Raw genomic sequence first — 27149 nt, 5'->3', positions numbered from 1 at the left:
TCTCCATATGGAACATGTCTCACTTACGCAAAACACAACAGAAACGCTATGTTAGATTCACAGCCTGAATCCTATTATTATTCTAATTTCTCAGCCTAATTCTTTGCCCAGTATTCTGAGCTAAGGAGTTACCTTCATTTTGCTGTGTATGTATACATTAAACTTATGAGGTACAACGGCTTATTACTTGATAACTTGTGTTTCAATATAATGAGCATGCATACAGACCCAGCTGTGAGTTAAGAAAGTTTATCACCTCACCTGTCATATTACAGTATACGAGAAACGGTCCCAATGGGCCACTTCCATCTGAATCAATATTAAAAAAGCCTGAAGTGTTCCCTCTGTGCTTATAGGCTTCACATGATTGCTCATAGATGGCTGTAAAAGAACACATTCTATCACAAATGTAATGGCATAATTTTACATTTTAGTCAGGGAATTAAGAAAAAAAAAACGTGGAGCCTGGCAATGGGGAAAAGAAGATGTGTGTGTTCACTGCTAAGGAATACAGAAGAAATCACATAACCAGAACTACGTTTTCATTTGTTTCTGTAGAGTGCATTTGGCTTTATGTACTGAGATCACGAGGGGTATTTTCAATCATTTTCTCCCTTATTTCAATCTGGAAGCTTCAGAGAGGAAACTGTAAGATGCAAGTGAGTAAATGGTTGTAAAACCTGTGAAATAATGTGAATGCCAAGGGTACTACCTAGATCCTGCTGATAGACTTTGAGGAAACAAACACTAACTACAGCAACTAAATCAGATTTTTATTGTTATTACATCAGACAGAAGGCAGGCAGTGGTTTTAGGTGTTCTGATTGTCTCCTGGCATTTTTTTTTTTTTTTGCTTTAATTTCCTGTTTAAATAGATGGCGAATGACTTGTCAGAGACTGCAATGAAAGAACTAAATAAGCAAAGACAAAATGAGAGCTCCTTGGCCCTATCTCATGTATACTTTGTAGCAGCCAAAATGTAAAGAAAATTCTGTGATGACTTCTTTAGGATCAAAAACCTGAGAAAGGGACTTACGAGTCCGCCTTTGTACTTAAACAGGAAACACTGATGATAATGCTATAGCTAGACTGCATTAGCCCAACTTCTCCTTTAGCCATTATAACGCTTCCAGCAGTCATACTGTTCTGGTCTTTCTTTTCAAAATTAGACTCTGTGCTCTATCAGTTATTATCAGAACTTGAAAACACTCTGCCAAAAAGAAAGAGCTGTTAAGTTCCGACAAAACACAGTGATGAGATAAGTAAAAATATAACTCCATTTATATAGATTTTGATCTATATAAATTAAGTTTATTGAAATATCAAAAAAAGTACTAGTACAGTGATATTTTTAAGAAAACAAGCTAGCTCTAGGAAGACTGTGATTTCTGTATTCTTTTGCTTGATGATTACTGATATTATAAGGCAACACCTATGAGAAAGATAAACAATTCAGATCGCTAACTGTATGAAATATTCATAATACACAAATTATGTAATTTTCAATTGGAATTTGATGGTTTCTTAAGAAAATAGTCTTCATTAAATTTAAACATGACAGATTCAATTATTCAATAATTGTCTTCAAGCAGCGCTTCCAGATTTATTCTGTTTCCCAGAATGCAGTTAAAGCGGTACAAATGTAGAGGATCTCCAGTGAAACTAGTTAAGTTACTTTCCCTTTTTTTTGTTTGATTGGTTTGGTTTATTTGTTGGGTTTTGGGGTGTTTTTTTGTTTGTTTGTTGGGTTTTTTTGTTTGTTTGGGATTTTTTGCTTTTTTAATTTTTTTTTTTTTTTTTCAATTTCTCCTAATCTAATTCCTGATTCAGCCAACTACATAGACACAGGTTTAGGTCTTAGTTCATGTGATTACACATGAATGTAGTCCCACTGTCTCTGAAAAAAGTAATACTAATTGTTGTAATGAATAATGATGAATTAAACACGTTTCTAAATGATTTGCTGATTCATAAAGTGAAGGCATATGGATGCAAGAGTATATTACTGATCTCATGTAAATTGTGAAAAATGTGAAACAGAAACAGATAAACTTTAGAACTTTCAATGAGTTTTTGCTGCTACATATTTTATATTCTGAAGGCCTTTCCTTGAACCAACTTGTGAATATTTACATGACTGAAAAATCTTCAAATATGAATGATCAATACTAATGTATATTTTTTTGGTGAAAAACGTTCAACCAGAAGTGAAGAATAGTCAGAAAACATCTTAGACTTACGATAATGGCAAGTAGCTCCCTTGTATCCGGTATTGGCACAGTTGCAGTAGAAGCTGTTCCAGGACTGTGAGCACTCCCCACCATGTTCACAGTAATTAGGCAAACACCTAAAATGAAAAAAAAAAAAAAAAGGAAGGGCATTTTCACTCTCTTTTTCATTTATTTACATGTCACTTATACCAAGGAACGCAAAAACATGGAAAAGAAGTACAATAACATGAAGTCCTCAAGCTCATTGGGAAAGATGTCAATACAATTACCAGAAAATCTAGAGAATGTCTTTTCATCTTTCCTGCTACTCCTATTGCCTATAATAAATACATTCATTATGTGATGAGCCCGTGAGAACAGAAATAAAGTGTAAGTTGCATAATTGTTACTTATTACCATTCAGCTGCAATTCAATACAGATAAACCAGTGAAAGATTTACATGCTGATAATTCACTGGCAATTACTGCAACCGATAGGATTTCTTCAACAAGATATGTCACAACAAAGCAGCATCACAATTGCATTATTTTACAAACAACAGAAAATAATTTAAAAAAAATCACAAAAGAAATAAAATTTACCATAATATCTGAGAGCTGTTTGAGTAAATCAGTGCGTCAGTTCAGTCACAAGAGGTAACTACCAGTAAAGCAATTGTTTTATTCTTGTGGTACAAACAGAAACCTGAGGAATCATGCTAGCTTCCTTGTGGATTTAGAATGATTGACTGCAAAGAAAATTTGCCTGTAACTGCTTAATGGTTAAGATTGCAGCACTATACCTTGATATAAAATATTGCAGAAGATAAAGAAAAATTCAAATTGATATTGTTATAAACACAATTGAAAGTATACTGAAAAAGAGTGGCAGACTTTAACTGATTTTTCATTAGCTTTTCAATTTAGAAATTAGCTAACAATCCAATTACAGTGAATGAATATTTATATGCACGTGTATGTAACAGAGCTCAAAAGTATAAGGCGGCTTAGTTGTTGACATTAACCACAGGAAAAAGAAAACCAGGCCCACTAATATTCACAGGATACTAAAATACCTTTTAATTCATTCAAGAAATCTTAGCAGGATATTAAATTAGGATTGTAAGAAGTCCAGCAGTTCACACACCTACCCTATGAATAATTCAGGAATTCAAGGCCTTTCTATATTTACTTCTGACTCTCAAAATTACGTTTCTGTTTAGAGCTTGATGTGATTATGACAGATTCATCTGATATTCTCTCCTCAGACTAACTTTGTAAGGCATTTAGAATTACATTATGTTATTTTGTCACTGGTTTATGTATAATTAGTAGTTATAAAATCAATATATACCAGTGAAGGAGCTGAGACAACAGATATTAAGGAGAAACATCAATTGCATGCCCAAGTAGTATATGAGCAATGAAACAATATAAAGATATTACACAATGAAAAGGCCATATGAAGGAGCATGGGAAAAGCAATGACTAGTGTCCTGGTTTCAGCTGGGATAGAGCTAATTTTCTTCCTACTGGCTGGCATAGTGTTGTGTTTCGGCTTTAGTCTGAGAATATTGTTGATAACACAAGGACTGTTTAGTTGTTGCTCAGTAGTGTTTATCCTGATACAGGATTTTTCAGTCTCTCATGCTCTGCTAGTAAGGAAGGGCACAAGAAGCCGTGTTGGAAGCAGAAACAGGACAGCTCACCTGAACTAGCCAAAGGGATATTCCATATCACAGTATGACATACCCAGTATACAAACTGGGAGGAGTTACCTAGAAGGAACTGATCACTGCTTGGGTCAGGCTGTGAATTGGTCACTGGGTAATAAACTTCTGGTTGTTTTTTTTTTGCCTTTTCTCCTTTCAATTTTATATCTCTCTCCTTGTTATTTCCCTTAGGAGTAGTACTAGTACATTGTAGTTTAGTTATTAAACTGTTTTTAACTCAACACACAGGTTTTATATTGTTCAATTTTCCTCCCCATCCTGCCCAGAGAGGGGGAAAGAGGAAGGATGAGTGAGTGGCTGTGTGGTATTTAGCTGCCAGCTATTTTGAACCATGACATCTAGAAGGAGTCATAATGACCTTAGCATAGGAGCAGGAATTGAAAATGTATTTTAAATGTGTGTGTGTGTGTATATACAAATGAATATATATTCACATCAGATAAAGAATTGGCTTAATAGATTTTTTTCCATTTATTTACTCTGCATGTGAATTCAGTTATGTAAAAAGGAATTCTTAATTGTGTTCATGCTCTATAAATGTGTAAAACGATTATATGTAGTGATTCATTTTTTTCTACTACTAAAGCCATCAATAACAACAGAATTCAGGTCATATTTTATTATTTCATATTTTAGATGAAAAGCCTCCCATAAAGACTCCAAAACAAAGAAGTGTTTCGTTTGCCCTCAGCTGTATGAGGGATACCTACCATCAGGAGCACAGTGGCAAAAATGTTGATTATTTTAGCTTTGGGCAACCAAAGACATGTCAAAATCATTGGAGGAAGAAAACATTTTGTCACAAATTATATAATGCACAAGATCATAGAATCATAGAATGATTACGGTTGGAAAGGACCTTAAGATCATCTAGTTCCAAACCCCCCTGCCATGGCCAGGGACACCACACAGTAAACCATGTCACCCAAGGCTTCATCTAACCTGGCCTTGAACACTTCCAGGGATAGAGCATTTACAGCTTCCTTGGGCAACCCATTCCAGTACCTCACCACCCCCACAGTAAAGAACTTCTTCCTTATATCTAACCCAAACTTCCCCTGCTTAAGTTCGAACCTGTTACCCCTTGTCCTATCACTACAGTCCCTAATGAAGTGTCCCTTCCCAGCATCCCTATAGGCCCCCTTCAGATACTAGAAGGCTGCTATGAGGTCTCCACGCAGCCTTCTCTTCTCCAGGCTGAACAGCCCCAACTTTCTCAACCTTTCTCCAGGCTGAACAGCCCCAACTTTCAGCCTGTCTTCATATGGGAGGTGCTTGAGCTCAAGCTACCCATCAGAAATTGTTTAATATATGTAAGGAATGTTAATGTGGCAAAAAAGAATGTATCTTATCAACTGGGATTTATGATGAGATGTAGAATTAGTTTGATAAAGAGAAACATGAAGCTACAGATGTGAAAGAAATGTGACTCTGAGGAAACTGGAAAGAAATAGTCCCTGGAGCAAGCTGGCACAAGACCAGGAAGGCTATTCACAGTCTATTCTGAAATAAAACATAGTAAGTGTAATAAAATTAATAAAAATGGGTGGATTAAATTTCTATTTGTATAAGTTAGGAAGACATATGGTAAGCATTCTGAGTGCTGAAAACTGAATGTGCAGAGCTAGTGTTACAAAGGTGCAATTATCAATATAAAAGAGGACACAACTTAATGTTAGTAAATCTTAGAAAAAAAAAAAAAACAACCAACCAAAAGCCTTCTACGAAGACTTATTTAGATTTTTTCTTTTTTTTTTCCTTTGGTATCCACACATAAATTTGACAAACTATAAGAGTAACATAAAATATAAATAAATAAATGATAATAAAAAAACCTAATACAGTGCCAGAAAGTAATCAAAACACTTTGAAAAAGAGTATGGCTGGGAAATTTAAGTGGCGTACACAAGTCCATAGTGAAAAAAAAAAATTGTATGGCAGTGGTACTGACACAAAATAAGGATGATAACTATCTTCATATGCAATAAAAATTCAGCAAGATAAAAATATAAGTAAATAGAACCCCTTTGATGAACTGCTTAAAGAAATGACATTTATGATATTTGGAATATTGCAAATAATGCTGGATTTCTATATATTGAGATTCAGATAGTGACTTTACACATATTTATACATGTTAATTTATTTTTAAAACTCCACATGTACACACATAATATGGGCATTCAAAATCTGAAAGGATCTGAAATCATTACATGCAAAAATACACCATCTTCCTTTAAAAATTTAGGTAAAATATTTCTTTATCCATGGAAGAAGACATGGTTCCTTAACCACAGCTCTGAGATTAGCATTTTGAGAGGTCCCCAGTTACACTGCACATTGAAAAACCAGGGACAGAAATTCTCAGCAACTATATTGTGAACTAATTAAGTAACATTTTGCACTCATAATCTTGCTTACATCTCTTTTGTATTTGACTAAGAATATACAGATCTCCACACCCCCAGTTTTCTCAGCTGTTCCTCATCAGACTTGTGCTCCAGATCCTTCACTGGCTTCAATGCCCTTCTCTGGACTCACTCCAGCTAATCTGTATCTCTCTTGTAGTGCGGGGCCCAGAACTGAGCACAGTATTCAAGGTGCAGCCTCACCAGTGCTGAGTATGCGGGGATGATCACTGCCCTCGCCCTGCACACCATGCTATTTCTGATACAGGCCTCGATGTCATTGGTCTTCTTGGCTGCCTGGGCACAAGCTGGCTCATATTCAGCAGGCATCAGTCAGCATCCCTCTCCCAAGCAGCTTTCCAGCCACACCTCCCCCAGCCTTTAGCTTTGTGTAGGGTTGCTGTGGCCCATGTGCAGGACCCAGAACTTTGGTTGAACCTCATGCAGCTGACCACAGCTTATTGATCCAACCAGTCCAGATCCCTCTGCAAAGCCTTCCTCCCCTCCAGCAGATCAACACTGCAATCTCAGTGTCTGCCTTAATTGTTTTCCCCAAAAAATACCTATTTCTTGAAGTCTTATAATTTAAAAGCCAGACTTTTTAAGATAAAATGGCAACTTTTGAGGACTAGAAATTTAGGAGGTGGAGAAGAAGTGTTTACAAGCACAAATACATCTTTCCCCTGCCTGTTTTGTTATCTTAGTGTATCCTTTCTGCTTCATTCAAGGCAACCTTTTCTGGATTAAAGCAGACTTTGCACAAATGCCTGTGTCTGCATTCTTCTGAGTCTACAGCAGAAAACTTCTTCCATTTCCATCTGCCTGTCTCTCCTTCTCTTGCCAGCAGCCTCTGCCATTCTGCGACACACATTTTGGATCATCCTCTGCCTTCTCCATGCTGAAATCCAGCAACTGTCTCTGTCCAGCATTTACATTTCAAGGAAGGAATATAGTCTTTCCACCCTGCAGAGGGAGCCCTTTCAACTAGTTACACTCTTTTGGATCATAAAATCATAGAATAGTTAGGGTTGAAAAGGACTGTAAGACCATCTAGTTGCAACCTCCCTGCCATGGACAGAGGCCAATACCATCTACTGCAAGTTATGAGACTAGTCCTGACCACAGTCTAAAGAAGACTGCCCATTCACTGTTATGCATACTATCTACTGTGTTTCTGGATGGGTTGAATATACAAAACATCAATAACCTGTAAAGAACATAGCATTTCAAAGGGTGAATTGAACTACCTGTCACAGAAGGGGGTTTGTCTATAGCTTTACTTTAAAGAATATAAGATACTTAAAATTTGTCAGAAACATCAAATAATTTTAACCCCAGTTACTTTAATTTTTTTCCCCAGTTCATGGAAATCTAATTGCTTTGCTACGTTTACTAAGTTTATTCTATTCTGGAATTCTTACAAAAGAAGCAGCATGCCATTTTGCAACTGTTCTGTCCTTTGTCATTCAGTATTGGAAACAAAACATTCAAATAAATAAATAGTGAGTAAATATTATTTTCTTACCTGTCTATAATGCCACATAAATCTATCTGAAGGTCACTGAAATTGCCAAAAACATTTTGCTGAACTGAGATCATATCCACTGCTTTGTTATCAATGGAAATAAGTCGCATGCATCCTTGAAAGCCACCAAAGGAGGTATTACATTCAGAAATGTTTCCAGTGGTAGGGCAGCCTGAAAGAAGCATAAGACCTGGAGCTGAAAAAAGTATTTTGTTTCAAAATTTATATATTCCAAAAGTAGACTGAACTATGATATTCTACAGATACTGTAAACTTTGTGGTTGGAAGACTTTAGCCAGAAGCTCTTCTTATTAAGCATGGTGGTGCAACTAAAATGAAAAATTTCTGTGCAGTCTTACTGTTTTTTAAAGCATATGCAAAAGCATCACTAAAACTTTTGGTAAACCTCAAGCAGAAGTTCCAAAGCAATGAATGGAATCAAGATCTGAACAGACTGACTGACTAGCCTTAGTCACAAAATTTTAATTTACAAGATGCACATGATTTGGAGCTAACTAAAGTCAAATAAGACAAAAAGTAGTTACTAAGTACAGTGATTTTAATTTATCAAGATGTCCAGAAGATTCTAGGAAGTACTGAAAAAAATTTCTTGATGCAGATCATCAATGATTCAAGTAGGAGTGGTCCTCTATTGGACCTGCTACATCTGTGTAAGGAAGAAATGGTTGAAAATGTAAAGGTCAAGGACAGTCTTGGTTGCACCAAACATAAGAATGTGGCCCTTATGATACACAGAAAAGAGAATAAAAAAAAACAGCAGAATTAAAACCCTTGACTTCAGAGGAGACAGTTTGATCTGTTCAGGACCTGCTTTGAGGATCACACTGGAAAATGCTTTGGAGAGCAAAAGTGCTGGATATTTTTTCAACAAAAAGCTCTCTGGTGCATAAGAAAAGTCCATGATGATATCAAAATAGTTAAGAAAGCGTGGCAGAAAACCTACAAACATAAACATGAAGCTCCTGAATAAGTGAGGGCAGGGGACCTAGTGACAAGGTTCTTGTGAAGAACTGGTTTGTGTTAAGGACTTTTTTCTTCAGTCTTCACTGGTAAAACTAATCCGTAGGCTTCCCATGTCCTAGCAGAGTATGAGAAGGGATGCAGTACCAACAGTGAAGGAGAAAAGAGCCCAAGGGGCACCTGCAGGAGCTGGCTGGTGTCATTAGAACAATTGCCATTATCATTGTGAAGCCATTATAATAATGTCCTGGGTTCAGCAGTAGCAGTCATGTTTCTCCTTCTTGGTAGCTGGCGCAGTGCAGTGTTTTGACTTTTGGCCTGGGAACAGAACTGATAGCGATGTTTTGGTTTGGCCAAGGACTTTGTGAGCCTCATGCTCTGCCAGGGAGGAGGGGAAGCCGGGAGGAAGCAGAGACAGGACACCTGACCCAAACTGACCAAAGAGGTATTCCATACCACAGCACGTCATGCCCAGGATGTAACTGGGAGTTAGCCGGAAGGGCTGGGAGACTGCGGGGTATCGGTCGGTGCTTGGTCGGGGCTGGGGGGACAAGTTATCAGTCGGCTGGTGGTGAGGTGTTGTATTCTCTTCCCTTGTTATTTCCTTTATCATTATTATTATTGGTGGTAGCAGTAGTGATCTGTGTTATACCTTAGTTACTAAACTGTTCTTATCTCAACCCGTGGGAGTTGCATTCTTTTCGATTCTCCTCTCTGTCCCTCCGGGAGTAGGGGGAGGGAAAGAAGGAGGGGGGAGTGAGTGAACGAGTTACCTGACTGGGTTTAAACCACGACAAATTCTAACCCTCAAAAGGGCCTCACCATTTAATACATTTCTTGATGACTGGAAAAGGCAGATGTAACACTCATCTTCAAGAAAGGCAAGGAGGGCACAGGAAACTGGAGGTCCATCAGCCTTAGAGCAGTCATTGGCAAGTTCAAGGAGCAAAGCCTCAGAAGCCATTTCTAAACATGTGAAGGATAAGAAAGTATCTGGGTAACTTTAGCTTCAAAGCTAAATAATGCTGGACCAAGCTTTTTTTGTTTGATTTGCTGAGGTGATAGGCACTGTGTACAAAAGAAGAGCAGTGAGCATGGCACACCATGACTTCAGCAAAGCCCCTACCAGTTTCCTATAGTCCAGCGGATTGATGATATATGAGTGGGATAAGTGGATAATTGATGATGCAAAGTCCTGCTTCACATCAGTGAACAGAGGGTCCTTCAGATATCAGCACTGAAAGCTATTCTGTTGAATGTCTTCATTAATGACATGGATGATAGGAAAGAGTGAACTTGCAGCACGGCTGTGCCTGACACCGAGTTGGGGGCAGGGATCAGGTGTTGGAAGGGAGGGCTGCATCTCAGAGGAACATGGGCAAGCTGAAAAAATAAATTGACAGGAATGCCATGAAGTTCAGTAACAACAAGTTTAAAGTCTTTACTATGAGACGGAACGATTCCATGCAACTATCCAAGCTGAAGGATAACTACCTAGATCCACAAAGAAAGGGCTGGGGTCCTAGTGGCCAGCAAGTGGACCATAAGCCAGGAATGTGCTCTTACAGCACAGAAGGCCAGTGGCATTCTGGGCTGTATTACCAAAAGTACAGCCAGCAGAACTGTGGATGTGGTCCTTCCCTTTATGTGGCATTTGTGAGATCACATGTGGAGTGCTGTAGTTCCAGACTCTTCAGTGGAAGAAAGGCATTGAATTATAGCATTCCACAATAAAATGGTAAAATAAATCCTGTAATTTCTTTAAAAAACCCAACACTCATTTGAAAATGAGGTACTGGCACTAGAGGTCATGACGAAAAAAAAAAAAAAAAAAAAAAAAAAAAAAAAAAAAAAAAAAAAATAAAAAAAGGAACAAAAAATCCAGAGCAGGCAGACGAAGTTTAATATCTGGTAGCTATTCTACAAAATTGTATTTCAGATTTTGTATGTGTCTGTTTGCAAAAGTTGTCTGCTAGTTCTAGTACAGAAAAGGCAATATCACTAGTATTAATAAAACCGGTATTCCTTTTAATTGCGGGGCAAATATTAAAGATAGCAAGAACTCCTTCAATAATATTTACAGGTTTTGTGTATTAAAAAATCTTTTTTTGCACTTGTAGTTGCAATGAGTTATTCCCAGAACTGGGGAGAGGTAGTATATCCTTGCTGATAGCATGGCTAGAAATCGTGCTGACATAAAGCTAAAGTATCTTCATGTTTATTACACATTTTCCTGGCTAAGGATACACATTTCTTGCATACTTTTCATTCATTAAAACAAGAAAACTGACAATCATATCCCCAGGAAACCTCTCCTGGAAGGCTGATATTCATGTTTTAAGAACCAGCAAGAAAGAAAAAACAAGGTAAATATTCATATAAACTTAAAAAGAAAGTCAAAATGCATCGTCTGCATTTTGACAGTGGTATATAACATAAAATTTTAAGAAACAATTTTCTAAACTCAGAAACCTTCTAGTAGTTCTCCCAAAGTTTGTACGACATGCTCAAGCTGCTGATTTCAGACACCAAAGGGATGATATGCAGCTCGTGCTTTTAGTGTTCTTGGAATTAATTTGCCCCTTTGATCCTCCAAAAGATAAAGAGAAATGTCCTTGTACAATTTAATTGAATATGCTGGTTTTTGCAACTACCCAAATCCCTCATGCTCTGTTCACCTCTGCCATTAACCCTGAAATGGTGCAGATCACCTATTGAGAGATTTGGGATCTTGAAGAAACACAGAAGAAAAATAAAATTAAAAAAACAAAACAAAACAAACAAACAAAAAAAAACAAACACACCCCCCCCCCCCCCCCCAAACCACAAAACACCGAAACAAAAAATTCCCCCCAAAACCAAAGCAAACGACAAAACCCCAAAAATTCAGGGTTTTTTTTTGCTTTTCAGTCCAATATTCTGTGTCTTTCTCTGATTATCGGCCAGCTCAAGAGGTGTTTATAGTAGGAAGGCTAGCTGTGAGATCTGAAATGTCAAATGGATGCTCATGTAATAGCTCCTATGTATACAGTCTGCTTGTGAACATTAAATTTTTTTACAACCTGTTGTTTCAAAGGAAGTGATCTGTGGACAATGACTTGGTCCATATTTATTTTGGGTTTTGTATACATTTTTAAGTTTTCTCATAAATTTGAGAATAGTTATATTAAAAAATAATTCAGTTATTAATTCCTAAGCTACTAAGAGATGAAGCATTTGGCTAATGTAGAATAATGTATTCAGATACTGTTTAACATTGTTATTATGCAGTCCATTCCCAACTGACTTAGACATTACAACCTTCTCTAATCTATCAGTAGCAATATATTTGATTAATGACAAAATCACTTGGTGACAGATAATTGTCAATATTCTTAGAGAAATGAAGATATCAAAATGTAGATTTTAGGCACAAGTTGTATTCCTCAAATAGGGGAAAGTTGCATCACTGTAGTAAAAGAAGAAAATAAAAAATTAAGAGTTTCTCTTAAGAGGATACTTGCACAAGTAAGTAAGCACTAACTTAAAGTGAAAACTTGAAGTTACCCCAGTGGAATATTCTTACAAAAAAATTGATTTAGCTACATAATACTTATGCTAGACCTTTGTGTGTCTGTCCGACTGTCAACCACATTATATTCAATTATGAGAGCATGATTACAGAAAATTATGTTCAAAAAAGTGACCAAGGACTAAGGGTTTAAAGTTATTCTACCCAACATAATAAAATTCTAAGGAAACACATCCTCAAAAATATCATAGCAGTGCCGGAAAATTGAATCATTTGAGAGATACCCAAGCTAGGCAAAGACTTAAGGCAAGCCAAATAATTCACACTACCTGATCAAATATGTCAGAAAAAAAATAATGTTTAACTGTTGGATGTCGTCAGCATAAATAAACATATTTCACCTCCAAAGTAGAAAGCATCTCCTGAATAAATATGCAGAGGTATGGAGGCATGAGCAGATGAGGTCACATCATTGTCCACTATTACACTGATACGATTCCTTTTGACGGACAAGGATACAGAATGCCACTGGCCATTATTTAATCCAGCACCTAGAAGGAAAATAAAAGAAAAATTAAGTATAAACATTCATTATTTGTTATACTACTTGAATGTTATAGACTCAAAAGGAGGAGAGATCAGTAATTATAGCCCACATAAAAAATCCCACATGATAGTGAAAGGAGGAGAAAATTAATAAAGAACACAAATATCCTTTGTGAAGACAGAACCTTTGTCCATTTCCTTGCTCACATCTGATAAAGAAAAAATAAAGATACTTTCATGAATAAGCCTTACTGTTGTAATACTCCTAATTATCAGTAGGAGTACCAAGTAATACATCCATTTAAAGTGGTGGCTATAAAAAATATCCTTCCAATCTAAGAAGGGTATCGTTAAGATATCATTATGATGGATGATACAGTATTTTACATGTAATAAACATTTTTACTTCACTATCACAATGGATTCCTTCGTCTTTCAAAATCAAGGGTCAAACATTCAATAGCAAAATCCTGATAAAAGCTTCAGCAACAGTCATGCCAATGTCACAAAATTATTTTTCTTTTAGTTGTCTCTTTTATTGCAAATGTATGGGAAAATTTTCTTGAAATGTAACCTCTAACAGCATTTTACCTTTGGCTCTGCAGGTGTAAGATATGACACAACAATAAACCTAAAGTCCTAATTCTGGAAAGCACTTGCATATATAATCTTCAATAAATTTTATAGGGCAGTATGTAAGCACATTATTGTCCTTAAGAAGTGCTCTAGGCCACTCATGTTTTTTAGTGTTCATCAGAACAGAGATACTTCCATTGGTGAAGAACAAAGAATACAGCCTTTTAGAATTATGTAAAATCTTTGCTTGACTGCAGAGCACCTATGATTTGTGATCTGTGTTTTCCTTCTTGAAATTTCATGTATTTACATACTCATAGAATGTCTTGTATATTGTAGAGAAATAGTCCACCAATTAACTGATTTTTCAAATGGAAAAGAAATAAAAATAGAAAGATAAGAATATTCAAATAGCTAAATTACATCAAAATCAGGATTCATATGTTAACTCCAACAGTCTAAAGACAGGCTCAAGATACAATCAAGAGATAAATATTATAGTATAGACTTTATATACTCCATAAAGTCACTTGTCACACTGTTTTTAAGATTAGCAACTTGAAAGAATAATCAAAAAAAAGAAACATTTTCCTACTTACTTATTTCCTTCTTTATAGCTTCCATCCCCAGCTACCAAAAGCCCTAGCTTCTTTCACCTCATCTCTAAGATTAAGCAATCATAAAATCATACGATAATTTGGCCCTACGGGAACCTTTAAAGATACCCAGTCCAGTCTCCCTCCTATGTGCAAGGACTTCTTTTACTAGCTCAGGCTGCTGAAAGCCCCTTACAACCTGACCTTGAGCATTTCCAGTGGTAGCACGTCTAAATCTAATCTCTTTCAATTCAAAACTGTTACCCTTTGTCTTGTCAATGCAGGCCCTGGGAAAAAAAAAAAAAATCTCCATTCTTATTCACAGAATCATACAATCATACAATCATAGAAGCATAAATGCTTTGGGCTAGAAGAGACCTTAAAGGTCATCTAATTCCAACCCCCTGCTGCAGGCAGTGACACTTTCCACTAGACCAGGTTGCTCAAAGCCCTGCACAATCTGGCAATGAACACTTCCAGCTATGAGTCACTGAAAGGACACAATAAGGTATCACTGAAAGGCCACAATAAGGTGTCACTGAAAGGCCACAATAAGGTGTCCCTAAAGCCTTCTGTTCTCCAGGCTGAACAACCTCAACTCTCTCAACCTTTCCTCATAGAAGAGGTGTTCCAGCCCTCTGGTCAATTCTGTGGGCCTCCTCTGGACCCATCCCAAGAGGTTCATGGTTTTCTTCTGCTGGAAACCCCAGAGCTGGATGCAGGACTCTGGGTGGGGTCTCATGAAAGTGCAGTAGAGGAGGAAAATCACCTCCCTTGACCTGATGGTCATGTGTCTTGTTATGCAACCCAGAATACAGTTCACTTTCTTGGTTGCAAGCACACACTGACAACTTATATCCAATATTTCATCATTTTTCAGTATCCCTAAATATCTCCATGCAGGGCTGCTCTCAAACCATTCATCTCCAGGTCTGTATTAATAATGGTGATTTTGCTGACCCAGATTTTGCAGGCCTTGTGCTTTGCCTGTTGAACTTCATGAGATTCACATGAGCCCACTCCTCAAGCCTGCCAAGATCCCTCTGGGTGGCATCCCTTCCTCTAGTGAGTCAACAGCACCACTCAGCGTAGTGTCATCATCAAACTTACTGAGGATGTACCCAATCCCACTACCTCTGTCATTACTGAAGATTTGAAATATAACAGTAAGTTCTGTAATTTTATTTCAATTGTTGGAAGTATAATTGCTTTTAATTCTTAGTTTTGCATCCTGCTCCAATAATTTCTTCTGGTGAGAAAGCCACATTCTAAATACTGAAATATTTAACTGTAAAGGTAGGTAAGGCAGAAAGAATGAGACTGAATGAATGACTGAAGTAGATACATTTTTTTTGGTTACTGGAAAATTGATTATATGAATTTTGCACTTTTTGGTTTGTTCACTATAGCTTATCACACAGACCTACTACATGATTTTGGGATGGATCTTTAATCTCCCTTTCGTACAGGCTGGCATGATTAAAGATACTAAGCTATGTTTATATAGCTCAAGTTAAGACTTTCCAAAAGTCCCTCTCATTAAGTCGGAGGACTGAGGAATTCTATTGTGAGAGAATAAGACATTCCTGATAAAAAAGCTTGTCATAGCCGTTGAATTGAGAAACTTAAGTAAATTCACATTTGCTTGTATGACATCAAAATAGTGGAGGCCAACAGACTAGTATTTCCATTCCATTTGAAAAACTTATAACTGGTGTTCTACTAGGAGTTTTAAAATGCTTCATCAGAAACAAGTGATGAAAAGAATAGCACTTAAACTTTTAGCACATAAAAAGCTAGTTATTACAAGATATCCATTTATTCTCATTAATAGTATATTCATTATTTTAATATCTAAATGCTAAAAGAAAAGTGTCTGTGGGACATCTTACAGAACAATAACATACAACCTTAGGAACACATATAAAATACAATGTATATAATTTATTAGGTCAGTGACGAACAAACAATAAACTAGTTTAGGAAAAGTAATGTATAGCTTAGTCTGAAGTATAACCACTGGATGCAATGATTAACATCCCTTAATTAAAAGTTGAACAGAAATTAAAAGCTGTTTAGAAAGACAGGCTCATATGAAGAAACTGAGTAATAAGAAGTCAAACATGTAATTCAATAACTCAATACATGTAATTCAATTTAGTTTCATAATTCAACATGGATTAATTTTCTGTTATTTCTTTTTTTTTATCTGTATTTAATGACAAGCTTGCAAAAGAGGCTACAAAGTAAAGATATTAAGCAACTATTCTGTAAAAGGATACAGTTTATAATTCAATCACTCATGAATTAACATTCCATTCCCCTTGTTTTTATATGGTTGAAGAAATCTTTAAAAAGCATGATAATGAATTTAAGAGCTGTGCAAAAAAATAAATATGCTGTCATTTAATTATCAAATTGTCTGTGTTTGTGTGTGTGTGTGTTTGTGTGAAAGTCAGGTCATAAGTCCTTGCCTGTAAGGGAACAAACCTGTCCAGCCATCCATAATTTAATTACTCAGTCTCCAAATGCAGACTAGAATTGCTTCAGTGAGTGTAACAATAAACACTTACAAAACTCCAGAAAAAGTTTCCTATATGGTCCTATTAGATAACTTCTTTCTCATAAGAGAATAAGATTGTTTTGCAGTATTTTCTGTCCTTACCAAGACAAACACAATTCTTCCTGTTAGATTTTATGAAGAATAAGCCTAGCATAGCATGAGAACATTAAATTCTGTTTCACTGTAGTGTCAAGATTTATTTTGGGCTGTTTCAGCTAATATATCATGTATTGTGTTCCAACTTTGAAATTGAATAAAATGCTCTGTGTTCAAATCTACAGCTGTTCAAACTGCCACCACCTTCTGCTGGTCTGGTAAAATGATGTTGCAAGGCAATAGTTGCAATTGCAATAGCTCCCAAAAAGCCAAATTCATCACTTTTAACTTCATACCACTGACATTCTTACTAAGGAATTGACATTTTCAAATGGTGAGCCTAGGGAAACTTCTTGCCATTAAAATGGTACTCTGTGCATCAGTTATTTTAGATTACAAATACCAGGGCTGATCCTATTATCATCCATAGAAACAGGATCAAAGTACTTATGTAAATTTCAGCATTATCTGTGGTCATTATTGGCTTAGAGTCTTTTCCTGAATTAAAATAACTGATTAGAATTTTATTTTTAATCATTATACACCTGTAGAAACATAATGAGCTTCAGAGTTAGGTTTTACCTTTTTATTTTTCCTTTTTTCACCCCCTCAAAGGAATTTTCATTTTGTATCAGGAATTGAAGTAAGAAATCAATCTAAGAGAAACAGAAGCACAAAACTAAGATCAAGGGGGCCTCATCTTCAAGTCCTGTGGTTGTTTCTTTGCTCTGCTTGGCTCTGCTTTGCTCTTTTTGTCTGCCTTACACTGCCAAGTATATGATTTCTGAATAAATCAGGTTAGTAATTCTTAATTTTTTTGTATACCAAGTATATATTTTTTAGGAAATTTCTCCCTCATTTACATAACTTTTTTAATTCTGTGAGGTCTGAAATATATTTGGAAGCTTTAATTGTTATGATGTTTTATTTTTTTTTATTTTATGAATTATTTTACTATTTATAATTTATTTTTATGCCAGTAACTTCTTAGCTTACTTATTGTGTGCGTTCTTGCCCAAGGCAAACTAGCTATAAGCAACCTCATTAAAAACTTTATATTCTGGCTTGAGAAATCCCCTGAAATATGCCTTTTGTTTTGTTCCTGTCACTCCAATGAATATGTCTTATACAAGGTTGAGCTCTTCACACGTTCAAGTCCTTAACTTGCCTTCTAACTACTAATAGAAAATGCAGTTGTTATTCACCTTTTAATTCAGTTTACACATTATATTACTGGAACTAACTTGGCTTCATTTTCCTGCTCTATGATTATGAAATATATGATTGTGTACCACCCAAAATAAACCTATGATCAACTGATGCTTTCAGTACCATCACTGTGGTTTTCTCAGCCAAATTATCCATTGCTTCTAGGACATATTCCTCCAGCTATTAGGTCTCTGTTACATGGTTCCATACAGAAACCACACCAATCCCAGTCTAATTTCCTCATCTTCATATATTTTTTGTAATGACAATTTTATCCTCCAGAAGAAAGGGGCAAAATTCAATTGTTTACATAAAGGATGAGAAATTCTGAGGAGGCTGTGGTGCATAGAATGTCAAAGCACAGTATACTGCTGATGAAGTGCTGCTAGGTGAAGGTATTGATATTATCACATGCTGATATTATTGCTTTTTACCATTATTTAGAAAGTTGTGAAACATAGAGATGATGTCAGCTCTGTCCTGGTCTTACATTTCATGAAAGAAGGAGCCAACAGTCACATCTAGTGCATAAATATGCATGCAAAGACATACAAACGACTCTCCTTTGCAGTCTGTATTGTTGCAAATAATTTCTACTCAGTCATGGGGGAAAAAAAATCCACAACATAAATACAGGTTTATGAGAAAAGAAATTATTTATAAAGATTCGGTATTAAAATTCACACACATAGAACAGGCTTACACACCTACTAGTCATAAAACTTGTCAAGAATGAAGGTACTAATTTGAATGACTTTATAATAACCATAATAACCTTTTTTATGTATAGAAATCTTGGATTTTTATTTTTTTTTTACTTTATTTTTGTTACCTGCAGTGATGTCACTCAGTGCTTTTCCTGGTTTATGAAGACTGATTTTAACTTTCCCATCACTCAGATATAAAAGGAAACCACTTGAAGCCTGGTGTACTTTGCTAGATAATAGAAGCCCCTCCTTGTTCCACGTGCGAAACTGGAAACTGACGAATGCTTCATCTTGCCCTGATGTGCCTGGCAGTGCCAGATAACTACTGGGGCTCAGAAAAGTGACAGGAACCACCTGTGGCTCTGAACATGAGAAGGATATGTTGCCCTAGAAATAAAAGAAAGATATATGTCATTAGGATCATTGGGGGAAGAAAAGTGATGAGAACTTTGGTATGGAAACTACAGAATTTCAAAACATTGTGTATACATAGAACCTTGCACTTGAATGAATTATTCTAAAAATCATGTGTCAGTATGCAAGAACATCACCAGTTTGAGAAATGTGTACCTAGCTGCTTGACCAGAACAGACATATCTGCCTGAGAAGAGAGCGGCAGGGACCAAGAGAATGACGTAAAAATCCTAATTTATATGGGCGATTTAATGATACTTCAGAAGTTAGACAGACCTGCTTTCTTTCTATTTTGGTTCAGCCTCTGGAGGCTTTAGGGACTCGACAAATTTCTGAACATCACATAAAATGCCACTGAATGCAAAGTTTGGTACAAAAATTTGTATAGGTCTAAATGCTAGTATGCTACTCATTGTTTAAGGGAGTGTTAAATTTGAGAAAAAGAGAAATCATTTTGCCAAACCAAGGAGCAGTTTCTCTAAATCAATGCAACTGGAGATGTGCACTGTCCCCAGTATTTGTTTCCACAAATGGAAAAAATTCCACATATAAACTCTTGCTACTTACAAATGTAAAGCACATACTTCATAAATCAAAACGAAACATGTTTTCAAGAGTGGCCTTATGGACCAGATCACAAGTTGCATTTAGACACCTAGTCTTTATTTTGTGCTTGACTGCTTCTGAAATCACTGGTTCTTAGATACCTAAATAAGCTCATGGATGAGTTCATTGACAAACTCTGAGCTTTTATGGTTGTACTGAGAGATATACATATGACTGGAAAGGGATTAATGCATTTTTTTGCATCTGGTGCAAGAATTAGTCAATACATTTTGACTCTTGATAGTGCACAATATGACTTGCTGACACCCTTTGAACCCTAACTAATTTGTTCTGTAAAGAAGATTACTAAAAGCTTAATGTCTTTAGAATTCAAAGTACATTTAACTTCTGTTCAACACATAGAACTTTTAAACTTTTGAACATACATAAAATTTTTACTTTATAGTAAAAATACTTTCTAGCCCCTGGCATGGCAAGACATTAAATTTTATCTGGACTTATTTTTCTTCAAAGAAAAAATATAAATAGATAAAAACTCTGTGCTATGAACTCAGCTGTAGAGAAATGAATCATCAACTGAACTGACCCCGTGAAAAGGCAGTCATCAGATTAATAAACCTTGTTTAATGCTAAAAGCTTACCTTCTGCAGATTCCCCTTCCACGTTATCTTGACAGCTGCCTGATACTGTATCAGACCAGCAAAGTGGCTACTTAACAAGGATTCTATGATAATGTAGGTATGTTATAAAACATTTCCTAAAGGATTCTGAAAGTACCACAACAGTTTAAATCATTTGAAGATGATGATGTTATGACAATAATTTCATAGTTCCCCTTTCAGTAGTCCCCACAGAACCTACTGTAACTACCCTCTCCCCAACATCCATCAGCATCATGAAAGGGATACTATATGAAGGTATCAGTTTAATTAATTTTGGAATATTTCAGATGAGCTTCACATAAGAAAAGATGCCTGTCAACCATTTTTTCTGGAATAGAGAACCAAGTTTGGTTGTTCATATTCAGAACTGAAATCCAAACCAAAAGATCTGGAGCTTGAAAGCATTTCATATTTGGTTAATTATTTTGAATTGATTGTTTTTCCATTATAAATTTGCATATCCTCCTATTAAATAAATACATAGAGATGGCTCTGGTACTACTGGAAAAAAAGATCAACAAAATAAAAACAAACAACAAAAGTCTTAATAAAATATATAGGTAACCTTCTGTAACACAGCAGAAAGTCTATTCATTAGAACTGTTTCTCTAAAAGGTGGCAATTTGGCTAATACAGCTGTTGGCCATGTCACAATAAATACATTAAACCCTAAAGTATAGCTCTTCAGACAAAGGGCAATATGAATTGACAAGCAGAACTTATCTATCAAAATTATAATGCTCTGGAGAAAACAGACTAGTTCAGCATCCTCAGCAACAGAAGGCTTTTAAAATATACTGTTGGCATTCTTACTAGTCAGGTACAGAACTCAAAGCCAGACCTTTGATGACTTCAAATGCATCTTATTTCACTCACTGCCTTTGTACATGCACAACAGCGAGGTACCACGAAACAGTGAGATAACACACGCATCTAAATACCTGATAAAGAACTGAAGATTAAAATACATCCTGCACTGTCATACTGCATATGAAAGTGGCTGTTGTTTTTTTCTTATTATTTTACTTTTTATTCTTTCTTAACTATGAATCTCTTACCACAAAGTAGATCTGAGACTTATGCCTTCTGGCCAGGTCAATAATGTTCACTCCATTATAATAAATATTTTCAAAACACCCATGAAAGTTCCTGTGTGAAAATGTCCCTGATTTTCCAGGCACTGGCATCCCTCCAAAGCTGAGCTTAGAAAGAGAAGAGAAATCAATGATACTATTAAGTAATTTTCTAAGAATGAAGTTTCCAATAACATAAGAAGTCAAAGGCCAGAAATCTGCTTTTTCTTGGCTCTTGCCTTTTATCACACCTATGTATTAAAAGAACTGGCTAAAAAAAAATTAGATGATATTGAGTCATATGTATGCATTAAAATACTCTGAAATGGGGGGGGTGTTTTTTTTGGGGGGGGGGGAGGTGTTCTGTTTTTTTTTTGTTTGTTTGTTTGTTTGTTTGTTTTCTGAGGATACCTTTTAACAGTTGCTTACCTTTAACAGTCTTACTATACAGTCTTATTAGTTCTCAGGGTTCATTATAGCTACAAAACCAAGGAGAACAAAAAACAAAGCCCAGTGCTTACAGACCATGCTGGACAGTGCGAAGAGGGAGAAGAGAATTTGTTAAAAACTTCTTTAGGAAATTTGAGCCTGACTTCTCCACTGTGTGCATATTATAACTACAATAGTGGAGAACAAGAATGCATCAAATTAAGTTATTCTAGGGCAGACTGAAACAAATGAGAGAACTTTTTCCCCTTTCAAAATGCTTAGGCTATGCGGTTGCTTGATGTTATGATGTATGTTTCCTTTGGTTCAGAAAGAAATTGGAAGACTTAATAAAAATAAAAATCCATTGAGAGCTATTAAATTAAAAAATATTGCTCTGTCTTAATAAGTCCCTGAGGCAGAAACTGTTAGAAAACAGTAGATTATTTTAGAAAAGCATTGACACAAGGGTGACTTGAGTTATGCTCTGGTCTATGTTTTCACTCTTGGGCACTATCAGATACAGTATCCCAATTTAAGTGAACTTTTGAACTCCTTCATTTCAAAGTTACTCTGGTTGCCGTTGTAGAAAAGGTAATTTTAAATTATATCTCTTTTAATTTTGAAATTTAACTCAAAATTTAAAATAATTTTATTAAAAACATCATATTTAATTCAGTTATTAAGATTTTTTTATAGTAAAAAATGCAACTCTAAATACATTGGTTCATACTTTATTGGGTATTTTTAGGCTTTTTTCCAGCTTCTGCTTTCCTTTCTATTCTGTATTTGTAACACATACTTCAAACTACAGCATGTGGAAGAGAGGAAAGTTTATTTGCAATATTGGGGGGGGGGGGTAAATATATAAGTAAAAATATATTAGTAAAAATATATTTATTTGCTAAGCAGTTAAAACTAGCATTCATTCCCCCCCACCTTTTTTTTTTTTTATTGTTCTTTTTAATTCAAATGATCCTCCAAGACTTGGCATTGTGATCTGGATTCAGAAATTTAAAGTAGAATCATGACTTTAATTTTGTGAATGATATTTTTGAAATGTGATAATGCAGACACAGAACAGCATGCAATATCTTACTCTAAACTGCTTATAAAGCTCAAATGAGAAGAATAAAGTAATTTAGATCTATAGGCTCCAGATATTCTGCACTGTCAGTCATTTTTTCATCCAACAAACACGACAGGGGCAAACATAAAGCAGCTAGTCATCACATTACAACTGTGAAATAGTGGTATTTTCAACTATCGGTGGGAAACTCTCACAGCAAATTACATCTACTCCTCTTCATGAATCTACCATTCATGTAAACAAGATTTTTTCATAGTACATGCGACAGATTTAACAGGAACTTAAGTTTCAATATAAACATTTTTTAAATGGTTTTATGTTGATTTATTGTCATTTCCATCAAGCCATAAGTTGATTACTTTGAGTTGGGGTTCACTCCTTACATTTTCTATGTTTTTCTATATAAGTTTCTATAGAATATATATAGAATATAATTTCTAGATATTTTTCTGTATACATTTTCCACATTTGCAGCTTTACTGAAACAAAGGTATTAAAATGAATTCTGAGATGAAAAAGATGGTCTTTTGAAAATTTTCAGTTGCAAGTCTAGTGGAGCATTAGTAATTGAAGAACATCTCATTTTCTTTGATTCAGTCCTTTATGAGACAGAAAATCCCTAAAGTCGTAAGCACTACAAACTTAGTTATATTCTATATCCTTTGCTTGTTTCACTGCATTTACATATCAAAGTTAATAACGATAATAAAGGAAAAGTAATTTTCACACCTCATAATCAAGGTCCAAATAATTGAATTCTCCTTTTGTATGAAAATGATGAGTGTGTTTATCCACTGTAAAGTTTACTTGATTGTTAAATTGTTCAATGAGAACAGAATGCCACTGCTGATCATCCAAAAGGCTGCCCAGCTTAATATTAATTTGGGCATTAGAAAGATGAGTTTTAGTATCACCTTGAAAGGAAAAAAAATAACAAACTATTAATTCCATATAAAAATAATTGTTCTAATAGATATTGCTAGTTTATCATACTCTATACATTAAAATCCACTTAATAAATTAAAAGAAGTTTTAGTCAAATAATACCTAACAACTATATTTGATTTTATGAGACTGCAGCTGTTACCTAAATTAATGAGTAGGGACAGCTTCCCTTTAATTAATTCCAGGGTAATGTGGTCTCCATTTTGTCCTTCTCTGTGGAGGAGAATTCCATCACTTTGCATTGTCTTAAACTTCAGAGAAATCACATGTTCACTCATGAGTTTTTGATTAAATGTGTAAATTAGACAACTTTTCCCATCAAAGCCAACCACCTCGGACCCTAGAAGTAAAGAAATGAAAGATAATGTATAATGCTATGTCTAAAAGAAACAGTTGTATGTTACTTCAATGTGATATGAAGTCCTCCACTAACATCCCTAGATCCACTTCCCTTTGTTAAATGGCATGACACTCCTGTCAGCCCATTTCACCAGCCTGTCTGGGTTCCTCTAAATCGCAACAAAACCTTCTAATGTGTTGATCAGTGCTCCAAATTTTTTTGGCTGCAAACTTGCTGAAAGTACACTCTGTTTCATCATCCAGGTCATTAATGAAAGTGTTGGACATCACTTAAATAATTATCAACCCATGGCTATACCACAAGTGAATAGATGCAGCTTGACTTTCTGCCACTGACCAAAACTCCTTCTGGCAGGCAGTTCAGTCTGTTTTCAGTCCACTTCTTTGACCTGAACAGCCTGTACTTATCAGTTGTCTGTGAGGACATTACAAATATAGCATCAAAACTCTTGCTAAATTCAAGATAACCAACATCAAACGCTCCCTTTCACTCACCAACTCAGTTATACCTCTGTAGAAGGCTATTAGTTTGATCAGTTATTTTCCCTTCATAAATCCATTCTATTTCCAAGAATCTCCTAATTTTTTCTGTTTGGAAATGGTTCTAGGATTCTTTGCTCCTTTACCTTCCAGGGACTGAAATGAGGCTGATCAGTTTGTAGTTCCCCAGGTATTCCTTCTTGCATTTATTGACAATAGGAGTGATATTTGTTCTCTTCCAGTCTTTAGGAACTCCCAGTCACCACTACCTTTCAAGCATAAATAAATGTGGCCTCATAATGACTGCGGCCAGTTCCCTTAGTTTTTTCAGGTGCATCCCAATAGGGATGATATACCTGTGGAAACCCTTCATTTTTGTCTTCCATAACCTTTATCGGTTTCAAATCCAGGTGGTTTAGTTTTCCTAGACACATCTTTAAATGCTTAGACAGTTTTTATATTCCTCCTGGGTCATTTAACCTTACTTCCACTTCTTACACACTTCCTTTTTGTTCCTGAACACAATTAGGAGCTTCTTGCTTATCCAGGCAGACCCTCTGCTACTTTTGCTTGATTTTCTGCTTTTTGGAATAGATCTTTCTTGAGCTTGGAGGAGATGATCCTGGAAAATTAATCTGTCCACCTGGATCCCTCTTATCTTCAGGACCATCTCCCATCACTCTTCCAGTTAGGTCCCTGTGCATGAAAGAGTCTGCTTTCCTGAAGGCCAGGGCTGTGATCCCATTTGACTTGTTGCTTTCTCTGAGGATCTTGAACATCACAGTCTCATGGTTGTTGGGACCAAGGCTACTGCACCTTTAACTTCCTCCATTAGTTCTTCCTTTTCTGTAAGCATGAGGGCCAGTAGAGCCCTCATGTTTACAGAGCAGAGATCTTGTCAGCTCCTTGATCACCTGTGCTGGCAAGCTGTCATTATAAAATTCCAGAAAACTCCTGGATTGATTATGCCCAGCTATGCTGTCCCACCAGCATATACCAGGGTGATTAAAGTCAGCAATAAATTCCAAGGCCTGTGAACCTTAGGCTTCTTCCAGTTGTCTGAAGAAAGCTTCACCCATTTCCCCGTATTAGGCAGTAAGTAACAGGAAGCTGCCACAATGGTACCACCTGTAGTCTGTCATCTAATCCTGATCTATAAATTCTGACCTATCTCTTCATCTGTCCCTAGGCAGAGTTCCATGCACCCCTGCAGCTTGCTCACAAATGTTAACTGCCTTTCCCTCACTGACCTGGCTATTCTCTTCTAAGGGACCTGTGACTATCTGTGGCACCATACCAGCCCTGGAACTATTCCACCATGTCTTTATAGTCATGATGAATTTGTAGTCTTTCAAATACATAAAGAACTCAATTTATTTTGTGTGTTTTCCATGTTGTGTGCATTAATATGCAGGCACTTCTCTATTTTTGTGTTTGCACTTCAGATGCTCAAGTGCTTTCTGTTCAGCCCTAGTCTGTTGTTTCCATTGTCTCGCTTTTTCACACTGCCCTGAAGCCTTTGGTTCTCAGTCCAGTCCATCACTTCCTCACTTGATTTTATCCATCATCTCCCTCCTCTGTCATTTGTAGTTTAGAGGTCTCCTCTCCAGGTTAGCCAGTCTGTTAGAACAGGTGCTTTTGCATGGTCAGATGGATTCTGTCTCTTCCTAGCACTTCTGATCCTCAGGGTGCCCTAAGGTCGTTATCTGGATAACTGTTGCTGACACAAGCAGTGCAACTAGCTGTGGATCCATCCAGTGCTCCTCAATCTCTTCATTCTTGTCAGCAAGAACAAGGAAAATGACATCTGAGACCCTATGCTCTTTCCCCTAGAGTCATGTAAAAATGACTGACATCCACCAGGTCACACTTGGCTGTACTGTTGATGCAGAGGGAGCTAATCTGAAGCATAGACAGACCTTAACAGTCTCTCCACAATGTCCTGGATCCATGTCCCTAGCAAGCAGCAAACCTCCCTAGAAGGCAGGTCAGACAGGCAGACAGAGATGCTGTCAATACCTGCTATGAAGAGAGTTGGGAACACACCTAAAGGGACATCTTCATAGCATAGAATCATACAGCAGTTTGTGTTGGAAGAGTCTTCTCAAAGATCATCATTAAAAAGCAAATAAATTCTTTCTTACGTCCAATCTAAATCTAAAATCTTGCAGTTTAAAACTATCACTGTTCTGTCACTACAGGACCTGGGGAAAAAAAATAATCTCCATCTTTATTATACACTCAAGTACTGAAACGCCACAGAAAAGTCTCCCCACATCTTCTCCAGACTGAGCAACCCCAGCCTTTCTTCACAGGAGAATTGTTTCAGCCCTCTGGTTACTTTCAAGGCCCTCCTATGGACTCACTCTTGAGGGTCTATGTCTTTCTTGTGCTGGGGATCCCAGAGCTGGATGTAACGCTCCAGGTGGGGTCTCATAAGACTGGAGTAGTGGGAAAGAATCAGCTCCTTT

At 36.3% G+C, this 27149-nt stretch overlaps 1 protein-coding gene across 1 annotated transcript in view; it reads right to left on the bottom strand.

The window, feature by feature from the left end:
* CNTNAP4 (contactin associated protein family member 4) overlaps nt 1-27149 on the bottom strand; it is a gene marked incomplete at its 5' end in the record, with an annotated part of 164635 nt that overhangs the window by 58012 nt on the left and 79474 nt on the right. The window contains 8 exons of the mRNA XM_057399931.1: nt 262-381; nt 2241-2347; nt 7877-8048; nt 12770-12919; nt 18787-19048; nt 21363-21506; nt 23623-23807; nt 23981-24178. Of these exons, the coding sequence (XP_057255914.1) occupies nt 262-381; nt 2241-2347; nt 7877-8048; nt 12770-12919; nt 18787-19048; nt 21363-21506; nt 23623-23807; nt 23981-24178 (1338 nt within the window). The remainder of the gene's footprint in view (nt 1-261; nt 382-2240; nt 2348-7876; nt 8049-12769; nt 12920-18786; nt 19049-21362; nt 21507-23622; nt 23808-23980; nt 24179-27149) is intronic.

The sequence above is a fragment of the Pezoporus wallicus genome, unplaced genomic scaffold (assembly GCF_028554395.1).
Source record: "Pezoporus wallicus isolate ANWC-B61680 ecotype Strahan unplaced genomic scaffold, APGP_CSIRO_Pwel_v1 contig_8437, whole genome shotgun sequence".
Taxonomy (NCBI): domain Eukaryota; kingdom Metazoa; phylum Chordata; class Aves; order Psittaciformes; family Psittacidae; genus Pezoporus; species Pezoporus wallicus.
This window is presented reverse-complemented; position numbering and strand designations above follow the sequence as displayed.